Consider the following 20,534-nt stretch of genomic DNA (forward strand, 5'->3'; position numbering starts at 1 on the left):
CAAGTTCGTTCGGTAGACGGTGTCCGCTAAAAAGTGGGTCGTTGTTTCCGAGATTTGAGGATGAGTAAGCAGCCTGCTGTGCCTTCGGCGGGGTATTCTGCAACCCTAATTGCACCGGAAAATATGAAATGGGAAGGAATGTTTCGGAGCGAATTCCAGAGAGAGAGTGAGAGAGAAAGAGAGTCGTGCCGAATATAAACGTTTCTCTCCCGCGGCGTTGAATCTCGGAATCGATGAACGACACAGGTGTAGGCCACGTAGGTGGGCAACCGGTGAATTTTCGGCATCGGTTTTCTGGCGGTTCTTCCGCGGGCTGTTCGCGACGCTCGAACACGGAAAATAGAACGACCCGAATCCCTTTTAATATCGCACTAAATGGGAAATGATGTTCTTCCTTTCTTCGTCAATAATCGAGAGGAGCTCCATTCTGAGGCTTTTGCTACGTTATCACGCTCAAGTTCAACCTATGCATTATTCAGGGAGAAGCCAGGGGCCGGATAGAGACGGCAGAGCGACGGGAAAGAAAAGAGGATACGGAGGAAGGAGGAGGAGCCTATTAGCATGGAACCAAATTACGTCTTCGCGATAACGTCATTCGTATAATTTGCCACTGTGGATGTTGGAAGCCTTTTCAAGTGCCTCCTCTCTTTCTCTCTCTCTCTCTCTCTCTCTCTCTCTCTCTCTCTCTCTCTCTCTCTCACTCTCATGGTCGATGTAATATCCGCAAGCCTCCGCTCTTTTCGCGATTACTTCGACAAGGATTGACCCACATAACCGCGCCGAAGCTCGAGGTGCGGATAAAATTAAACGGCCGCGGGGAAACAATCGGTCTCTTTGTTGCTGCTCGGAAATACGGCCCCGTATTTCCTCCTCCTCTCCGACAACGATCGCCGGAAACCAAACAGACACCAACGGCGACACCGATACGCCCAACGAACCTTGAATCCACGATCGAACTCATCAGTTCGAGAAATGTGATCCGAGATCGATCCACTTGCGCATTGCGGGGAAAACGTGGCGCCCCGATCTACCTGAATCGCCTTTTAAAAAGACGCGGTAGTTGTTTTGTCAGGCCTTTAGCCTCGACGCGCAAGAGGTCTAGAGTTCTCTCTTCTGTTCGCTTGCTCTGAAAGTTACCTTTTCGCGACTCTGCTTCGAAACACGGATCTGAATCGAACCCTATTCTAGGAGGAACAATTTTTATAGAGAATTTTTCTTTCCCATAAAGATCTTGCAGTGTAACCGTAACAATTCGTTCTGCCATTCTGGGCTTGAAATGGCTGAAGCGATTCTCTTCGAAAATGGTTGCGCACGGAACAGAATCACACGGTTAAATTCGTCCGGGTAAACTGTCGTTTCGCCCCGGACGGAAACAGGATTGTCCGATGGAACAGGAGTTTAGGTTCGGATAATAGAGGTTACATCGTACCAGAGAAGTTGAAGACCGCCCTCATGCAGGGCGAAACGAAGTTTCCGAAGGGTAGGAGGACACACGAATGGAAATAAGGCTGGTAATTCGTAAACAAGCAAAGAAAATTCCCCGGGTCTCGGCGGTGGCCCCGGCCGGCCGATTGATCAAGGGACAGAAAGGGCAAAGGGAGATCCGTGGAACGGTAAAGTTTCATCGAAAATCGAAATCAGGCGGAAGGGAACTCCCTCGGGTGGAGAAGTTGCCCGCGACACCGGCAGCTGAGCGTATCCAGCCAGGAAGAAGAACAGAGGGAGGAAGGAAAGAATGTTGCGAAGGAGGTGCTGGTTACTTAACCATGCGAGACATCCTCTGCTTCGATACTTTATCACGGTGCCGCCTCTGCCAGCGAATAGCTAATAGACTTGTTCGATTACGATCGGTAATGCTTCGAGTACGCCCTTCTTCATAAACTTCAAACATTTCTGGAGCAGAAACTACCCCTTGGATCGATTTCATTTTTACCACGGTTCGAAGAACCGAGTCCATAGATATATCAAAAACTAAAATTCAAAGTTCACATCGTCGATTATGGTGCGTACATTAATTTTTACTCGTTGGTACCTCGGAGGTATGATAGTATGAAAACGGGAGGGTGTTCTTACATTTTTCAAAAATTCATGCAGATAAATCTGCTGGACGGATCGAGTTCAATTTTCCCTTATTTGAGAGAGTGCAATCTATAGATATGTTAAAAAATATAATTCAAACTTCAGATCATCAGTTATGGTTGATACGATAATTTTTATTCGTTGGTTCTGCGGAGACGTGGTGAGGTAAGATCGAAGGACGTTCTGGCACCTTCGAAAATTCGTATAGAAAAAACTACTGAACGGATCGAGTTAATTTTTACCTCATTCCGAAGATTGAAGCTAGTAGATTATTATAAAAATAAAGGGTAAGGAGATCCTTTCCCAATTCGCACAGGTTAATTGCAGATCTGGTTCTCACGAAATTACAAAGAGCAAATAGTGTTCTCCTTAAAAATTCATAGAAGAAAGAACTACTGGGCGGATCGAGTTGAAACTGATTTCATATCAAAGGGTAAAGTCAGCGGAGAATTGTTAGTCTGGAAAGAACCGGCAAAGCAAAGCCGAGGGCCGTCGACCGGCAACTGCTTGGAGGAGCATATTCGCCAGAAGGGCGGTAGTTACTATTGTTCGCCGCTGCGTATTAATCACACTATCCCCGGAACCTTTGAAAACAGATTATCACACGTAACGAGAATAGTTCGCCGATAGTTGAACCACCTGTTATCTCATTATTGGCTGGAGCGGAGAGGCCACGGAAGAATTCAGGAGGATGCAGAGAGAACACCCGTTGAGAGAGAGGGAGAGGGAGAGAGAGTGAGAGGGAGAGAGAGAGAGTGTGCCTCCGTTAGCTCGATCTAGCTTTTCGTAGCTGCCTCGAATATCTGAGACGCGGTAGTTTGATTGTTCGGAACGGAAGCAAAGGGCCGAGTGAAGCACAGGGAAGCTCTACGTAACCGTGGCCTCCCCCATACCTCCCCTATAATCAAGTATTAACCCGAGCGACCGTACGAACGAACAGAGTTTATGGAAACGCGTGCACCGGAACGATCCCGGGGCCGCCTCGCCTTGCCTCGCCTTGCCTCGCCTCGCCTCTTCTGCTGCTTGTTCGGTAACTATCCGACGTCGTAGTTTTTGCGAGCATAAAGAAGTGACGTAAAAATTGTACAGCCGGCCGGCTATACCCATAACGATCCACCGATCTCGTTTTTACGATCGCCGGCAGGCCGGCATTAACAACGGCCTTTACGTGTTCGTCCATTTAGGTGGCCGGTCTCTCGATATTTCCAAGCTTTACACTCGCCATTTTTGCACCGCCGCGCCGCCGTTCCGTTATTAATGCAGCCCCGTTCCGGACCAAGACAACGTCACCAGAAACCCCGCACGACCGCTAAAAATGCCCGTCAATGAATCGGACGTCGCGATCTCCACTGCAAACTTTGCACCCTTGACTCCGCACACATACTCGCTCGCTGCTGAACCTAGGGATTGTTATTTATTCTTGCCGTGGGAGCAAATTTTTAGCTTGCCTCAACAGTCGGGGATGTTTCAGTAGGCAATTTTTCCATTTGAAAAATTCTGCATCAATTACAGTACAATTCTCGATATATCTCAACAACACGAGACGTACCTGAGCCGTATTATGTTTACACTCCTCGGCGTCCGAGGCCGGGTATACCCCGCGATAGTGGGGATAATTCCGCGACGTTTATCAACCAGGCCTTGGCGACATATATAGAAAAATCACCGTATTGCGCACTCCTAGTTTCTTAGGTTCTACAAAGGTTTCGAGTTTTGTATTTTACTATTATTGAAATGACCGTGTCCCAGCTCACGTTACAACGAGTTGTAAAAGATCTATTTAATCCTGTCGCTTTTACTAACCTCAGCAACTTTGAAAAAAGGAGAGCCGCGATACAGTTTTATTTATAAACAAACCTATAATCCCTTTATGAACAAAATATATTTTACGATGTTTGCCGAATTTATCTACAGCTGCGTTAAAAATCGACGTAAAAGAATTATACGTCTGACCATAAAATACAGAAATCGGCCTTAAAACGGCCGCAAAAAAAAAGCGAACCGATATAAAGGGTGTGCTATAATCATCCCGAGGGCTACTCCGGGCCGCGCACCCCAAAAAATATAAATCATCCGCTGACAATAAAACAATCTGACACGATCAGATCTCAGCGCTTTCTCTATCGTTTCTGCGAATAAAAATATGATCGACTGATCAGAAGCTGGTTCGCCGTGAAAGGGACGACTCTTTCGGAGAGGTTACGGTGACTGGTGGGAAATTAAGAGCGGGAAGGTACAGTGGCGATTTAAAAGGCATCTCTCAGGAGGAGCGTGAGAGTAGAAGGAGGAGGAGGAGGAAGGTGGTGGATCGAAGGCGAGTGAAAGTGACAAAAGTGAGGAACGGTGGAAACTAGAGGCTACATAACTCGCTTTGAGGCTTTCCCCGCCCCCTGGCACCCCTAACATTCTACTTGGCATGTCTCCCCAATTTTCCCCGCCTCGGTACTCATCCCTTTCCACGGCGGTTCCCCGTCTCCTTTGCTCGTCTCCCGTTTTCTTCTTTGTTTCGGAATCGTGTCTCGCTCCTTGTTCGTCGCGCGGCGTGTCCGTTCTCTCTCGCTTGTTGCGGATATAAACGAGGCGTTGACTATAAAATAATGAAAATTTATAGTCGCCCACCCCACCCCCGAATGAAACGCACGGGGCTACGCAATTTGTAGAGCTTTCAGGAAGCTTTGCCCTCGGCTTCTGATGAAAATGGCGGAGCAACAGTGACAATTACCAAGAGCCTTGTCGCGTTTCTCTCCTCGCTTGCTCTCTCCGTCTCTTTCCTTCCTCTTTCAACCTTCTCCTCCCTTTCTCCCTTCGCCTCGAGTATTCTTTCTCCGTCTGAACCCTTATTACAGGTGTTCCTATTTTATCGCCAGTAACTTGATAGACGCGCCATTTTCCCTGGTTGCGTATTTAAACTGACGAAGACACCTTAGACAGACGAGGCTCGCTTGCCAACATCAGCGTAACCGAAGATAACATTTCGTTCACGGAAATAGAAACCGAGGGAAACTGTGCTGCTGGAACAGGGTCGGGAATAGAACTTGTGTACACAGGGTGTCCGATAGCATAGTATTTAATATTTAATCATCCGGCCATTAGGGGTTTCGCTGATACCGAATCTGTGCGCATTCCCCTTCAAGAATGCACACGGATAAACGAAACGTTCCTTGTCTGTTCAGCGATCAGAACACCCTGCATATTTATACCCTTCTTATATTTTTACTCTGATTCTGATGAAACCACATTTTTCCATACCAATTTCCATGAAACCCCGTATCAATCATTCGCCAGATAAAAGTTGAATTATTCAATTAAGGATAATAGTAAAACGTCAATGAGATGTTTGCTTGATTTCAGACGAAACGCACACGTCGAAGAAATTTTTCCACAAAACTAAATTCGATGAAACGCTAACAGTTGCCCAAATAAATTTTAAGAAATGGAAAATAAATCTCTTTTAATCCTTTTAAAGAAGACAGCGTACCAGTACCATTAAATTCTTCTAATATCTTTTCAGTTTTATAAATTATAAAATTATTATAATAATAAAGGCTTCTTATACGTAGTGACGAAAGATTGAAGGAAGAATAAAATCATGTGTATTCGGTGCCAGAGTGTGAACTTTGCTACAACTTGCATCGCGTACTATCTGCGGGACTTGCGATGTGGAATCGTAGGAACGGATTTGAGATTGTGAGGTTATTAGGGGAGACATCGCGAATTTGATTCGAGGAGGACTCGCGCCGAAAGATCCAATAAGTAGTTTCGATATTCCGGCCCTATCGTTTGTGAATAGTTTATATTCGCTCCTGGAATAAGGAATAAGCGGTTTGTTCGCGCGCGAATGCCTCCAATATGGTATACGTGGATTTGAATGCAAAGCGTACAGTGAACATCGGATATCCGCACGTAAAAAGGTAATTGCGTCGAATAAAGAATTCGAAATCGCGAACACGTACACACCGGAGCTCTCCGCGCGCCGAGTCGCGCCGTGACTATGTACATTGGGCTTGTAATTTCCTTCGATGCACCTACCCCCCTCCCCTGTCCCCCTCGACTCCCTATTTTTCTTCTCTGTGTATATACATTTAGCTGAAAAATGTACGCCATGGGTCACGAAAATGATAGAAATCAGAAACACGCTCTACCAGAGTCGCCTTTGCGTTTTTCCGCCGGGCTCTTTACATTTTATTTTTCGTTCGCGCGAGCATGCTTTCACTGCGATTTATTATCGCCGGGCGAAATTCGCGGGGACTTTCGAATAGAACTTAATCTTCTCGGCCCTCACAATGCAACCGGACTATTCATTTTTAAATGAAAATCGCGGGGCGCTTCGAAATTTTAATCGTTCGAGCTTTTCAAATTTTTACCCAGCCACCTTGGGAAAGTGTGAAAGCCGAAAGTAATTGCTTCAACGTGTTTCTCCGGAAATTGCCCCGTGCTTTATGCGGCCAATACAGTCTTTCAGTCTTTTACAAAGTCGGTAAATCAGGGACTGTATTTTGGTTTTCAGAATCGTTCGGAGCATTTGCACGTAACCAACGTGCTTCCGTTGAAACTGTGTTTTGTGCTGCTAATATTTTTTTTTAACAATTCCGGGCGGCCACGTCAGAGACTCGAGACACTATTTCGATTTTCCGAATTGTTCGGGACGTCTGCGAATTTATTTTGTCCGCATTTCCGAAGCCCTGTTTTCGAAAGTCCTCGGGTCGGAAAGTTGTAGAACTCGGGACAGAGCGGTTCGAGTACAGTGCCGATTTCCTTGGGGACGCTAAGACATCGTTCCCGAACAAAAGAAATGTATTTACAACCGTGTAGGGAGGCGGATGGAATCTCGGTAGCGTCGTTAACGCTTCTTGCGGAAATATTACCATGTCAATTCCGCGAGATATTGCGTTACAGCAGCGAGTATCGCTTTCCTCGGGGAGTATCGCGCGTAGAATACGGACGCGCGTAAACGACGCGATTGATAGGCATCTTCCTGAAGCAAGGATATTCTACGGGGAGCCATTACGAACCTGTTCGCTCCCCTCCAACGTGCATTATACTCGCAACCTCAAGATTGTGGCGCTCGGGATGCTCCGACGTTCGCTTACTAATTCAATGCTTCGGAAACCATCACTTTTATCTGTCGTGTGCATACGTCCAACCCTTACGAGGCCCGTACCCAACCATGCAACATCAAACTATAACGTCGAACACGTCGTCAACATTTTAAACCGAACCCTCTGCACTCCAAGCAACAAATAAAGTATAAGATGATCAACTGGATATAGCAAGTGCAATGTCGGTTAACGGTTGAATTGTTTTCATTGCTGGGTAATAAGGGTCCGAGAATTCAGCCGATGAAAAAGTTAATCAGGTTAGTGAAACATCAAAATTGTGAGATTGGTGCGCGCGATGCTTGAGGCAGCGCCAACACACGCATCAATTAGCCCCGGGGCCCGTTTAATTAACATTAATGCTGTAATTATTCGAATCTGAACAATATTCCGCAAACAACAACCTACATAACGATATTAGTTTCGTGCAACGGCAGATTAAAGAGGGAAAGAGTGAGGGGCCGAGGGGTGCGCGAGAGCTGGCCACGCGTTAATGAATCTGGATTTCAACGTTTCGAAATGCACCGGCTGATCTGACACGCGATATTATCCGCTCCCCTTTCGCGCAGTTTAAATGGGCAGTGGCCAGCTGAGTCACGGTCAAAGTCAGATACGCAAGCCATGATACCCAAGGGGGAGAAAAACATAACTGACGACAGACGCATCCGGTTCCGGCGTTGCGGGCTCTGCCTGGATCTGTGTATCTCTCTGCTCGGCCCCGTCGAGGAAAAGTCTTCGTTAATTAATCCCCGCGCATCCGTCGTGCGTGTGCCGCAACCGTAATATTCGCGGCATTGATCGGCTCCAGCCGAATGACAATGTCCTTTTCTCCCGCCGCGTCGTTCTTTACACGGGAAGTTATGCCCATCCATGGGAGATTCATTAACACCCCCGTCTGCAACCCTCCTTTTCTCCTCGATAATGCTAATGTCACTGCGAACACGTCACTGGAAATAAGTCTCGCTTTTTTCTTTTTTTTTTTTTTTTTTGTTGGATGCGTCATGCGCAGTGTTCAATCATTTGTCACCTGCCAGAATGGAGAAGACTTCATTCGTCTGTTGTGCGTTCTTCTTTTGGGTTGCTTGAACGAGAGGGTTTCTAAATACAGAATAATCTTTGCAATATCACCTGGTAGCATTCGGAATTTTGTGGCCAATCGTTTTTCAGAATCGTTACAATTTTTGGCTATTTGTATTCCCGATACTTGCAGTTCCTTCCCTCCTGAGTACCTTCAGCATTTTTTTCGGAATACCGAACCTTTGCATTCCCTAGACCTTTCGAATACTGACCCTTACCACCAAGAAAATTCTGAGAAATTTTTGTATTCGAAGTTCTTCGGAATCCCTAGGTTGCTTTGCATTGCCTAAGAGTTTTAGGAATGTTTTCTGTACTCAGAGTCATTGGAGATACAACAACAAGCCCTTGTGTGGTATTCCCAAGACCCTCTTAGAATATCTTTTGATTCGAAGAAACCCTTTTGGAGTACTCCTTTCTCTTCTATAAGTCTTAGAAGCCCTTCACAGACCCCCTTGGAATATTGGGGTTGCAATCTCTATGACACAGGATTGCACACCCCAATTTTAGTATTGCAAATGGAACTTGGAAACACCGCCCTTAAAGGGATTTTAAGGTAAATAGACCCTTTTAGGACATGGGAGTTGGGAGGTAATTGCTGAGAAAAATTACAGTTGCGGTCACCCATCACAGTCCATGCCGCGACGACGCTCCCTTAACCTGCATTATCAAATGGGTGAACACAAGTGCGAGTATCCGAATTTAGTGTAGTTATTATACTAGGATAACTTTTGGTATATCTAGTGTAGCTATCACCCTCCAAACATTCCTAAGCTGTCTCATACGTTAAACTGGAGACTGACAATTATTATTTCCCGAGTCAAGGGTTAACAATCCTTAGCCGCAAATTGCATAATCTGAATTCAGCGAGTGTTCGACGATAAACAAACGGACCCCTCTGTCAGACTGTTTTCAATTTTCGGTCTCCTTTGAGCCGCCGAGAAACCTGGCTGTATTTTAATCAGGAGCCTTAGATGACGCAAGTTCAATGACGTAAACGAAGATCCATCTAGTTTGACTTAACGAGGGTTCATTTATTTCGACCTCGCCAAGAGAGAGAGTAGATTCCCGCGGCTGTATTTATTCTGTCGAGTTACTACGAATACCATTAACTAGGAGCTCTTGCATTTAATCGTGGAACGAGTATGGTAATACGATTCCCTTATTTATACACCGACGAATCTCCGTCCATGTGGTCTGAGCCCACAGAGAAGACGCGCTTCGTAATGGCTGAACGCTGGCAGAAAAAAAGGAGAAATTCCATCTCTGCAGAAAACCATCCATCATCCAGATTTCATTTGATCGTTGTCAATTTGTCACGGCTCCTCTTAAGGAACCGCACTTTCCCCCGACTCTCCTATTAATTTCCTACGAACTAATCATTAATTAGCAGGGTCGTTTTAAAACGGCCCGAACAGAATGTAAATTTGATTCGATTATGATAAACACGACCGTTCAGGACGGAATAAATTAAAACACTCAACGAAGATTAAACGAACCACTGTCGAAATGAAAAACTAGTGAATCTGTGGTAGATTTATTCAATTTGATCAGATTCCAGAAGGCGGACAAATAACTCTTCCATCTACCATTGTAAAATGTCGTGCATGTTGATGCCACGGTTATACCCTTACTCTATTTTCAGTATATTTGAACTGTGCTTTAATAAACCTTTGGACTCTCAGCACGGTAAATAACTATCACAAAAACGGCCCCGATTCACCATCAACGAGGAATCAATCGTTTTAATCGTTCATTATCGTCTTCGCGTTATTAATACACTGTTGACACGGCGGAAAAGATATTATGCATGAAACTGGCAATGGTTGGCAGCTTTTTAGAATATCGCCGATAAAGCTGGCGCCATCGAGCTTCTCTGTTATCCGGGGATCGGCATGTCAACACACTCCTCGATGACACTCTCGAACCAAGTTGATTAAATCGCCGATTTGTTCGGAGACTGCGTCAACAAGGCGGACACTTGAACGTGCGTTTAAAACAGGTAGTAAAATTCCCGTAAAAATTCAATGCCAAGATCGTACAGGGGAAGACATTCGTTCATAAAATAACAAAATTAGTTCCCCTCATTCTACCATTTCGACACGCATCTGTAATTTTATTACAACTTCCTCCGTCAATTTATACTTGAATTTATGTTGTACACAATACTGTAAATTACTACGGAATCACCTAGAGAATTCTAGCAAACTGAAATTTTTCCAAAAATTTAATTCAGACAAATACAGATTCATTTAGGATGAGGAAATGTTTATGTCTCGGTACAAGAAAAATTCTTTGAGCCCGAGAATGAGACGAGCATATTCGCCAAAATCCCACAGATATTCCGGCAGACGATAAAACGGAGAAACAAGAGGATTTGCGGGTCTGTGAAAGAGGTAAGTGCATATGGAGCATGACCTCGTAGCCAGTCACTATCGCCCAGGCGATCCTGAAATGAGAAGCAGTTCGAATGTTACCGGAAAGTACAAGCAGTTCGGTCGGCGCCAATTGTTCAGTTATTGACGCTCGAATAATAATCGTAGGAGGGTTTCTCGACTTGGAAGCTGCCAATTTCCTGAACACCTTGCGCGCAACAATGCCGTATTATTACGCGCTCGTACCCGAATAATGATGGGTAGTCGTAACCGCGTTTCAGTCTAACTATGAATCCGACCTGTATGTACCATTCACTCACTCATAGCCAGCTGGTATGGAAATGCACAGGCAATTTCCGAAATTATTTTTCCTTTTCTACAATCGACTCTAATTCGACCATAATTGCCGGAACACCACTTGCCAGCTGCATTTCTGCATTGGAAATTTACATTCAATGTCTTACACAAAATTGAGTCTTGTTGGGACCAAAAATTAAACTGGAAATAATCCCAAACCGTGGACAATTTTTAATTACGACGAATCTTAGCCGGAAAAAACAGTCATGTACAGTATTTACAATTTGGGGACCGACACTTTGACGTCGAAATTCGAACTTGGTCCTAGCCCCAAAAATATTAATTTGAGTGCAGCCCTAGACACTTAAACTTGATCCTATCCTTAGGGATTTCAACTTGAACCGAGAAATTTGAATCTGAACCAAGCCCCAAGAGTTGAAACTCGATCCCAGGTTTAGGGACAGGAACTACGGGGAACTATGCGAACCAGTTCTTAATTGGTGGAAAAAATCGGCGCGCGTCGAAAGGGCAGGGAAACGGTCGAAGGAGAAATAATCGTGGTTCGCCTAAGCGTTTGGCATCGAACGAGCCCCAACAGTGTACCGTAGCCCGGCGTTTACGATCGATCTGCGAGTGGTGCAGTCACGATATAGACTCTCACGCTGAACAATCTGCACGAGCGCATGCTTTACAAGCTAATGCGACGGAAAAAGCTTTGCAATGTAATAACAGCGTACGGCATCCTAGCATGAGACGTGGCTTGAGAAATTACGAGCGTCCGAAGTGCGAGAACGACGGATTCTGATAAGCGGCAGAAAATTATGGCCGCGAGCCTATCGATAACGCCGCGCACCGTCGAAGATATTCAAATACCCACGGATATCTTAAAAAGCCGATTGAGAAACATTAGATAATTCCTCCTCCCCCTTCCTTGAAACTCCAAAACATTTCATTGGACCCACAGTCACTTCACTTGACTACACTTAATTAAGCAGTTACTAAGGAAACGATAAACAGCAGATACTGTACACATAGATATTTAAAATAAAATTAACATTCGGAAAGCTTTTAAAAATGTTCATTGGTGTTTATTATCGCACCCTTTTTACGGGGCGCGATGATAGAAAGTCCCAAGAAATTCAGATCACTTTGGACACTATACTGTAATACTTTTGACCAAAGAAAATCAGTAAGACGGCTTCTTCCAGTAGGAGCAGACTATACAGTTCATTATGAATTTCGAAAAGAACAATTTCCGATTATTCCAAACACCGCGTTTGCGTTTTCCAGCTCGAAACATAGAAGAAGGGTAGGTTTCCAGAGTCTAGCCAATGGTCAGGAATGGAGGATGCAGGTTGAGGAAGACATGTCGCGATCGTGATTAAAAATCTTGGGGAAGTCGTTGGACGCGATCTTGCGCACGAACGCTAGTTCAAATATGAGATCGATTCGGGTCATTGGCTCGGGTCTATCCCGGCAGGAATTAATTGAATCGATCAAAAATGCAGAGCATGCCTGGGAACCCCGTAGACGTCTAGACTAGGTGCGTTGGGAAGCCTGCCAAAAAACACTAGCGCCGCAGAGCATCGTCAGGGACAGGGCTTTGAAAAGATCTTTATCCATCGACGGCGGTGGAGTCGGCCGCGGGGAAGGGGGGCGGCTACGGCTGCTGTATCCGCCGTCTGTATGGTATCGGCCGCGTATACACGTTATCAGCCGGGAAAGAGGATTGCCAAGCTCTTTTCTGCTACGGACAATTCGGCCCCGGGTGCATAATGCACGTTAATGGCAGCGTACGGTCATCGGGTGTGTTGTCCGCCGCGCCGGACGCAAACGAACCGTGGAAAATGGAAAAGTGACGGCCGACCAACCCCCTGCCCCCTCCCCCACCGAAGAAATCGTTGCCCCGGCTAGTCCGGAATCCTATCGGCTTATCTGCCGACGGCTTGGTTCGAGAACCGCGGAAATTGCCGGCACGGAACGCTAATAAAATGTCCAGCGCATTTTATTACTTAATGTTCTTCGTGGGAGAAAGAAAACGCTTGTCCCAGCAATCTGATTTCTTTGCTCGAGCACTTTGTTTTAACCCTGGATAACCAACCCTTCTAAAACGTCGATAGGAACGTTTCAATCTTGCGATATCACGCGGTCAGCTCATGTTTTAATCAACTCAGTGTTTCCATTAATATGTTCGGTATTAAATACGACTCTTTTCGATTCGTTTCTCTTGTTTCCGTGCAGGCTAAAAATATTTCCGTTAGTCGATTAGAAGAGCTCAATTACGCTCGCGTTCCTATTTGGGTCAGTGGAATGTATTTTTTATTATTATTAGTAGATATTATTGGCGGAGATTCAGCGGCAAAAAGGGCAACAGATTATGCAGGTATCACTTAATAATTGGCAGGGAAGAGGAAAAGTGCGGGGACTGCCAATACTTTTGGTGAACGGAGGAATAACAAATTGTCGGATCGGTTTAATTATTCCACCTGTACTGAGAAGAGTAAAACGTGCATCGCTGAGAATTGTCGGCTGTGTATTACCTTCCCAAATTTCACTTTTCCATCGTGACAAAAAAATCCTGCCACCATAACGCTGACTATAAGATCATGCGTCCTCCTCAAAAAATAAAATAGATCGGTTGGGATCGTAGATGAGAGTTTTTCGGAGGAAATCTCGCGGTGAACGCAACGGGCGAAAAAGGTTCGAAAGTTTCGCGGAACTTTTAATATTGTAGAAATTCCGCGGGGCGCGAAAAAGTGTTTATTTTATGCCCCCCTGGTTTTGTATCACGGTTGTTCGTAACAATTCGAAAACACGCGCCATAGAACAGTTGTTTGGTTTGTTAGGAACGGTATACAGTGCAGTTTTTTTTTGTATAGACCGTGTATTTTTGTTATGGCAGTGTTGCCGGCCAACAAAAAGCTGAGTTAAAGTAAGCGTCGTTCATCACGATATACAGCGCGCCATTGAGCCAAAGAACTTTTCAGTGTGACACAGTTTTTTGTGGCACCCCTACAAACAACGAATATGCGAACGCGGCGGAAATGAACGGCACTACGCGCATTACTTCGCGAACGCGATTTTTCCATGTGAAAGTTTTAATTGCTGCTCCGAAGACGCGTTTTTGCCAATTTATTGACACTCGGCCCGCATCCGGGGCACAGAAAGTACGAGAATAATGCTTGCGCACCCCCGCAATCGAACGGGACTAATTGTAGTTCTAATAATTGTAGTAACAATAATGACGATGACAATAGTAATAATATTACCGATGTAATTTGATAACGATTACTGTTGTGCGAATATGTCCGCGATATTACATATTCGGTCGATCAGCAATAGATAATTGTTCTAAAAGCCGGCAGGTTCCATAAGATCGTGATTGCAACATATTCCGTACTTCTCTAAAAACACATAAACACTGCTCATGGTTGATAAACGCGGCAGCATGATCCAGTGATAAATCAGTCGAACTCCTTTAACTTGACAACCATCCGCAACTTCGCTGCAGCGGGACGAACAATTTTAATTAAACGGAGACGACTCTAATTTAAGCAGACAGAGCTCCGAAGAGGAACGTTATAATACTACAATGAAACGCGCGGGTATGCGACAACATGCTCGAAGAAGTTAATCGCGACGATAGCGCGGCCGAGTTGAAAAGAAAATTTATATTTCTTCTTCGAATCCTGGAGTCACGGCGAAATAATAAAAAGAATATGAAAAGAATTAGTGTCCCGATAAAAGAGTAAGGAGTATCATTCTCGGAAGGGTATATAATAGTTTGACCAAGTCTTCGTTGAATAACCCTTTAAGAAAAGTTTATGAAGTCTCCGTAGTCGAGCAAAAACGTTACCCCGATGTTCGCCAACGATATCTTACCGAAGTGCGCGAGAGTGAGAGAGAGGGTGAGAGAGAGAGAGAGGGGTGGCGAGGGGGTTGAAGGAGAGAAGGGGATCTTTACAGAGAAGTTTATCCGGCCATTTCGTCTTTAATGGCAACGCTTATAATAGTTATAAGGTCGGCGACTTGGCTCTACTGCCGCGGGATAACCGAACCCTTCTCGACTACAGTAATAATTCTGTCCCTAGAAAACTGTGTACACCTAACCGGCCGCCCCCGTGCACCCTCGTCCGAGAACGATCGCGTCCGACCTCAGCGCGTGCAATTCCGTTTCGAAATTTCATCGATGTCGATTAACCTGCACGCGCCTCTGGGCAGCGTTGGGAACCGCAACCGGAGTTTAAACTTCAGCAATTTATTTAGCAGTTAGGCGCATCCCTGACGTTCGAAACTGTGCGTCGCGTCGACCCTAGCCTCGTTTCCTAGCACTCCGCCCCGCTCCGACAAACTTCCATGCGTCGGTAACTGCGTTCACGATAATTCATCAAACTGTTCTTTCCCGTGTCGCGTTCCCGTCAATTTCCACCTGTTCTTCGCCCCGGCTACCAATCCTCGATAAATGGAGGTATTAAACCATAAACCGAATCATCGTTCTCGGTGACGTCCTCCCTCCTCCCATAGTTGATTCCGTTTCCAAAAGAGCTTTCAAGAGATAAAAGAAATTAATTCGAACCAATATTAATGTGCAGAGAATTTCCTAAAAGTGTGTACCAACAATATCTGAAATCGTTTAACCAGCGCTAACGATTGCGCCGGGAGAGAGAGAGAGAGAGCGTAAAAAGGATCCTGCGTGGAACTAATGCGGAAGGTGTTTGATTGAATTTGCGGAGGGGTCGTCGCGAGGACAGGTGGCAGGAGGTCTACTTCAGGAAGACCGTCGATTTCCCTCGAATAACGCGCGCGGAAACGTAATAAAGCGGAATTATGATTATTGCGACGTTCGCGCCGGGCAAACTCATTAGTTTTCGATTTATTTCGAAATATTTCGACGAGCGTTTCCCGCTCGTAGTCGATCAATGGCCGTCCTGACGACTCGGGGCCCCGTTCCATCGGCGCGCCGCGACAGTCGATCGTAGCTACAAACGAGAAACGAGCGATTTATCAATTTTCAGAACGATTGTTCCACTGCATAAAATATCATGCAGCCAGGCGTGTCTGCCCGGCGCGGCGCGTTGAATAGCCCGGGCGGATCGTACCGGGGGCCAGCGGCGCGCGCCGGGGATAATAATTATTATTTCGCGCGGTTAACGAACGAATTGTGTCACGAGCAACGCGGCAGGCTCGCGTCCACAGAATCGGACGAGGGTGGCCAAGCACGCGCCCCCTTTTCAACGGCCAAGAAAAACAGGGGACATCCCGTAATTACCGTCCAACTTCGGCATCCTGATTGCTGAACGTCGCTCCGCAAGATGCCCTGCTTCCGACGTTTGCAACAAATACGTTCCTTGTCCTCGACTCGAACAGAGTTGCTCGGAAACCGACTATTGCGACAGGAAATTATTTCTATCGATCCGAAGACCAGTTGGATTTCGCCTCGAATAGACAGCTGCGCTGGCTATATTTGATCGATCTTGTGAAATTTCTGGGCGTGACGGTTCCAGATATTTTTGAATGAAAACATTGTCAGAATAACTCGAAAGTATGCTCGCTTAGATAGAAAAGGTTTTACTCCAGAAGATTAACTAGTTTCCCGGGAAAAAATTCTCAAAAATCACATTTCTTTTCCTTCAATTTGTCTGAACACGACTCACATGATTCTTCTTGTGCCGAACAGAAAAACAGAGATTTTTCGATAAAAAAAATTGCGAGTGTTTCTAGAAAGCTCGCTGTTTGAAATTAAGCAGGTTTCATTCCAAAAGACTAGCAGGTTCCCGAGAAAAAAATTCACAAAACCCGCCCACCCCGTGCTCCGTTCATCTGATCTAAGAGAAGATCTCGACTGAGCGTCACTCACCCGCCGGATTCCAAATTCGAAATCCGGCGTGTCCAAATCGAGACGTTTCGGATGTTCGTTGTGCTCCGCGTGCCGGTGCATCGATGCCAGATAAAACTGGGCGTTTAACGATCGCCGGCTGTCGGGCCATCTACGATTCCACTCGCTGATCAATCAAGATTAAACCGCTAATGAAAAAGGTCTCGAGAAGTCGAGAGCCCACTCGAAGCAGCGGTACATCCCGTGCTTAGGCGAGAGAGGGACCAAACTCCAATGCGAGAGAGAGAGAGAGAGAGAGTGAGGAGGAGGAGAGAAGGAGAGAGGGACGCTTAGGTGTTCCGTGGTGCGATGCCAGGGGGCCCCATGGTTCGGAGCCTTTGAACGTGCGTGGGGTCCGGACGCCCCGCCGGGCACCCCGTGGCTCCACGTGGAACAAGAATGACAACAAACCTAGAAACAAGCCCACCCGTCATCCCTCGGGAACTGTTACGAAACCTGAAAATATGTGTTTCGGATTTAATGGCCGAAGGCCGCGACCCTGCCTCCTCTCTCGGCTCCGTTTCTTGTAACGAGCGTTAATACAAGCGATAACTTCGACGACCGGGCGGACGGGGGGCTCTGACACGTGCCTCGGGCGATCATGATTTACATACTCGTATGGGAAATGCACCTGGCCGTCCACGGTTTTATGCGCCGGGTCAAGCCCCTCCGAACGCCTCTTTCACAAAGGTGCGAAGAAGAACCGGAATTTTCTGATTATATTCTTATACTTTCTGACGTTCAACGGACGCTCAATCAAAATTCTTATAAAAATTTCTGGCCGGCCGAGCTGGAATTTACCGCACACGAATTACTCTCCCAACTCTGTTGCATTCTGGCAAATATCTTAACACAACACGCGATTTAACAAAATTCAGACGAAATTATTAGATTACGCCGTTGTTAGAAATTCTTTAGAGATTTCACCGAAGTTTAATTAGTCCGTCGATTTTATGCATTTATGAAAAGAACGAATAAGCGTCTACGTAGCTCCTGCAACTTGTAGTCAATACGGATAATTTTTATTTTGTACGAAAATCCGCAGCCTAGTGATAATGCATTTCGCCGTGCCGGGTCAGATAATTCCAAACGAGAGATGCGTCGATAATTTTTCATAAATTCCAGCTTGGCAAATAGCTAATGCTCCATCACCTGGGCTACCTTGACGCTTTTTTTTTGCGCGCGGATAAAGCTCCTTTTTGTCTAAGCAGCTAATGGATTTCCTTCCAGCGATCCTCTTTTTGCGGCGCCCCGGCTCGTCAGCTCGAACACAGAAAAATAGGAAGCAAAAGCGTCGATTAATGAAAATGTCGATTACCCACACGAAGACGAGTTATCCGAAGCAGCAATTATTGGAGGAAGGAACGACTTAAATCTACCGCGAACGTCGCTTATTCGAGCTGTCTAAATTAAAAACTGTCTTCCGTACATCGTTCTGCTTTTATTGAGTAACGAAATCCATTGTCTCCGTCGCGCGACTTCGATCGTTTGAAAAATTGCTTTCCGAGCCATTTATTTTCTCCGAAATTGCTTCTTTGAAACGCTCCGTTAGAGTTTTTTGCGAGCCGATTCGCGCTGAATTATAAATTTTTCAAGGAAAACTCCAAATCGCAGCTCGCAGAATTGTCATAGTGCGTCATGAAAATCGTCGGCGAATCTAAAAGCAATAAATGTTCCGTTGGGAATACTTTGTTTTCCCCCGGAAATAATTTCCGGAGGCTGTGCGTTCTAATTCTCGTCGTTCCCGTTTCTTTCGAAGGACGCTGAGACAGAGGAGAAAGAGTCGGCGCAAAATAACAGCAGCCTAAATTGTTCCACGGCAACTATCGCGCATGGAGAAATTCGCTGTAGGATGCACTTCAACTATTCGCTCGTTAGGTCAAGCGGCTTTTCTTCCATGTCTGGCGAACACTCGCCCGGTGACAATTGCTGTCGTCTTTCAAGAATTTTCTGGGACACGTATGGTCCGCGGGAATTGAGCGACAGCGTTCTAACGCCGTTTAAAAAATTCCTCCGTGCAGCAACTCACCTCTGAAACCCATCGCGAAATTATCGGGTTGTACACCTGGTGTTCGACGAGGTTAGAAAAATAATTCCACGACGTCCGGCAGGCTTCGAGGTGGAGTAATTGAATCTTTCGTCGGAAGCGCATGTAAATGAAAGGAATCGTACCGGGACATTTCTTTGAAGCCAAGACGAACGTGTCACACCTATTCGACGCTAACGTCGTCTCAAAGAGACAAGGTGAGCAGACGATTCCCCGTAATGCTAGACGATAGTACATACTTTCATGCCGCGGACGGTAAAAAAAAAAGAGAAGAAGAAGAAGAACTGCCACTCTGACCTCAGCTCTTCAGCTTACACTCGTTACGTGGAACTAAATTTTTCAGACTGGCCGCGGTGAATAGCACACCATTCCTCCCCCGTCCACCCCCGCGCTTTTTTCATCTCCGGTCTCCGCAGGAATTGGTGGGAGGCAACCTAGGTGCACCGGGTTGCTCAAAGCGAAACATCTTACATGCATAGTGCATGGACGTCTACTTGGCTCTCGTACACCGATGGATGAAGTTGTTGCTCCCGGTTGTGTCGAGTTAATGCTGTCCCTGAGAAATAAAACTCGACTCGACCAACACACGCTTCCTCGCTTTCACCGATAGCCGTCTACCACGTGATTGCACGAATAATTGCCGAAATTGTTCGGCTACCGATTTCAAGGCCAATGGAATTCTTTAGCGTAAAATGGGCGTGACAGTACGAAGATAATTGGAAACAGGAAATATGGAAAAAATATAATTCTGCAAGATTTTTTTCGCTTGTTCTCTCGCGACAACGGGGGGTGGTTTAATGCGTGCCAGTGGCCGCGCTCGTGGACTTTAAGAGTGGAAGTTAGCCCCGATGTCAATAGACGCTGCTCATTCTCGTATTTTTCCGCGGCGGCCGTATTTCGGTGGGTTATTAAGGAAACGTTCAGCATAAGATGGTGCGCCGACGATAGTACATCGTATAATAATTTCCGAGGTGGCTGCGAGGGTGGCGAAGTGCAGGCGCGCAGAAGGGGTGTGTAGTTCGCGACAGTAACCCCCGTGGAAACCCTTTTAAAAGTAACTGTCGCAACACCTGGTGCAAGCTACCCCATCAGTCGACCCTCTTTGCAATTTCTACCCTCGCGAAGGAAACATCAGGCTCGCCAAGACTCCCGCAATCGCGGACTACATGCTGAATCATCTTAATCCTGTTCCTCAGATCGTTGGCAACTCGAACACGTTTATCCGCGAAATAATTAACCTACTCAAGTACAATTTCGCCTGCAGCTTCCTTAAAATTTTTATCAAACAAATTTTAGTCCTAACATCTTTTTACCTTTCGTAAAATTCTGTGCGAGCCATTTCTGCCATTACCGTGCAATTATTTAATTTTCGAAGCAATATTTAATCCACCCAGAAAGAAGCAGTCTCCGCAGTGCTATTTAATTATCGTTCTCGATAATATTCCCATCATTTTTGCAACTTAGCAATTTTTCTAGCCATGGCAAAAATGAGAGTATCGAATCCAGAGCATAAAACAAGTCTCAAGACTTCGCGGATGTTAGCAGAAGCCATTTTTCTTCACGCACCGCGGCTTCCCCGTCTCTGAAACTCGCCGACCCTCCGCGGACGTATCGAAATCATTTTTTACAACGTTCGTAAAGTTACGCGAACGGATAAACAGGCAGCGCACGGCTCCGCCAGAAATTTTACA

General features: G+C 45.9%; 1 protein-coding gene across 1 annotated transcript in view; it reads left to right on the plus strand.

Annotated features, from left to right (window-relative positions):
- The window catches only part of LOC143355003 (uncharacterized), a 305,544-nt gene extending 296,584 nt beyond the window's left edge, over positions 1 to 8,960 (plus strand). Inside the window, exons 4-5 of the mRNA XM_076789439.1 lie at positions 8,571 to 8,805; positions 8,864 to 8,960. Of these exons, the coding sequence (XP_076645554.1) occupies positions 8,571 to 8,805; positions 8,864 to 8,960 (332 nt within the window). The remainder of the gene's footprint in view (positions 1 to 8,570; positions 8,806 to 8,863) is intronic.
- Positions 8,961 to 20,534: the final 11,574 nt, after the last annotated feature.

Source organism: Halictus rubicundus, chromosome 6, assembly GCF_050948215.1.
Source record: "Halictus rubicundus isolate RS-2024b chromosome 6, iyHalRubi1_principal, whole genome shotgun sequence".
Classification (NCBI taxonomy): Eukaryota; Metazoa; Arthropoda; class Insecta; order Hymenoptera; family Halictidae; genus Halictus; species Halictus rubicundus.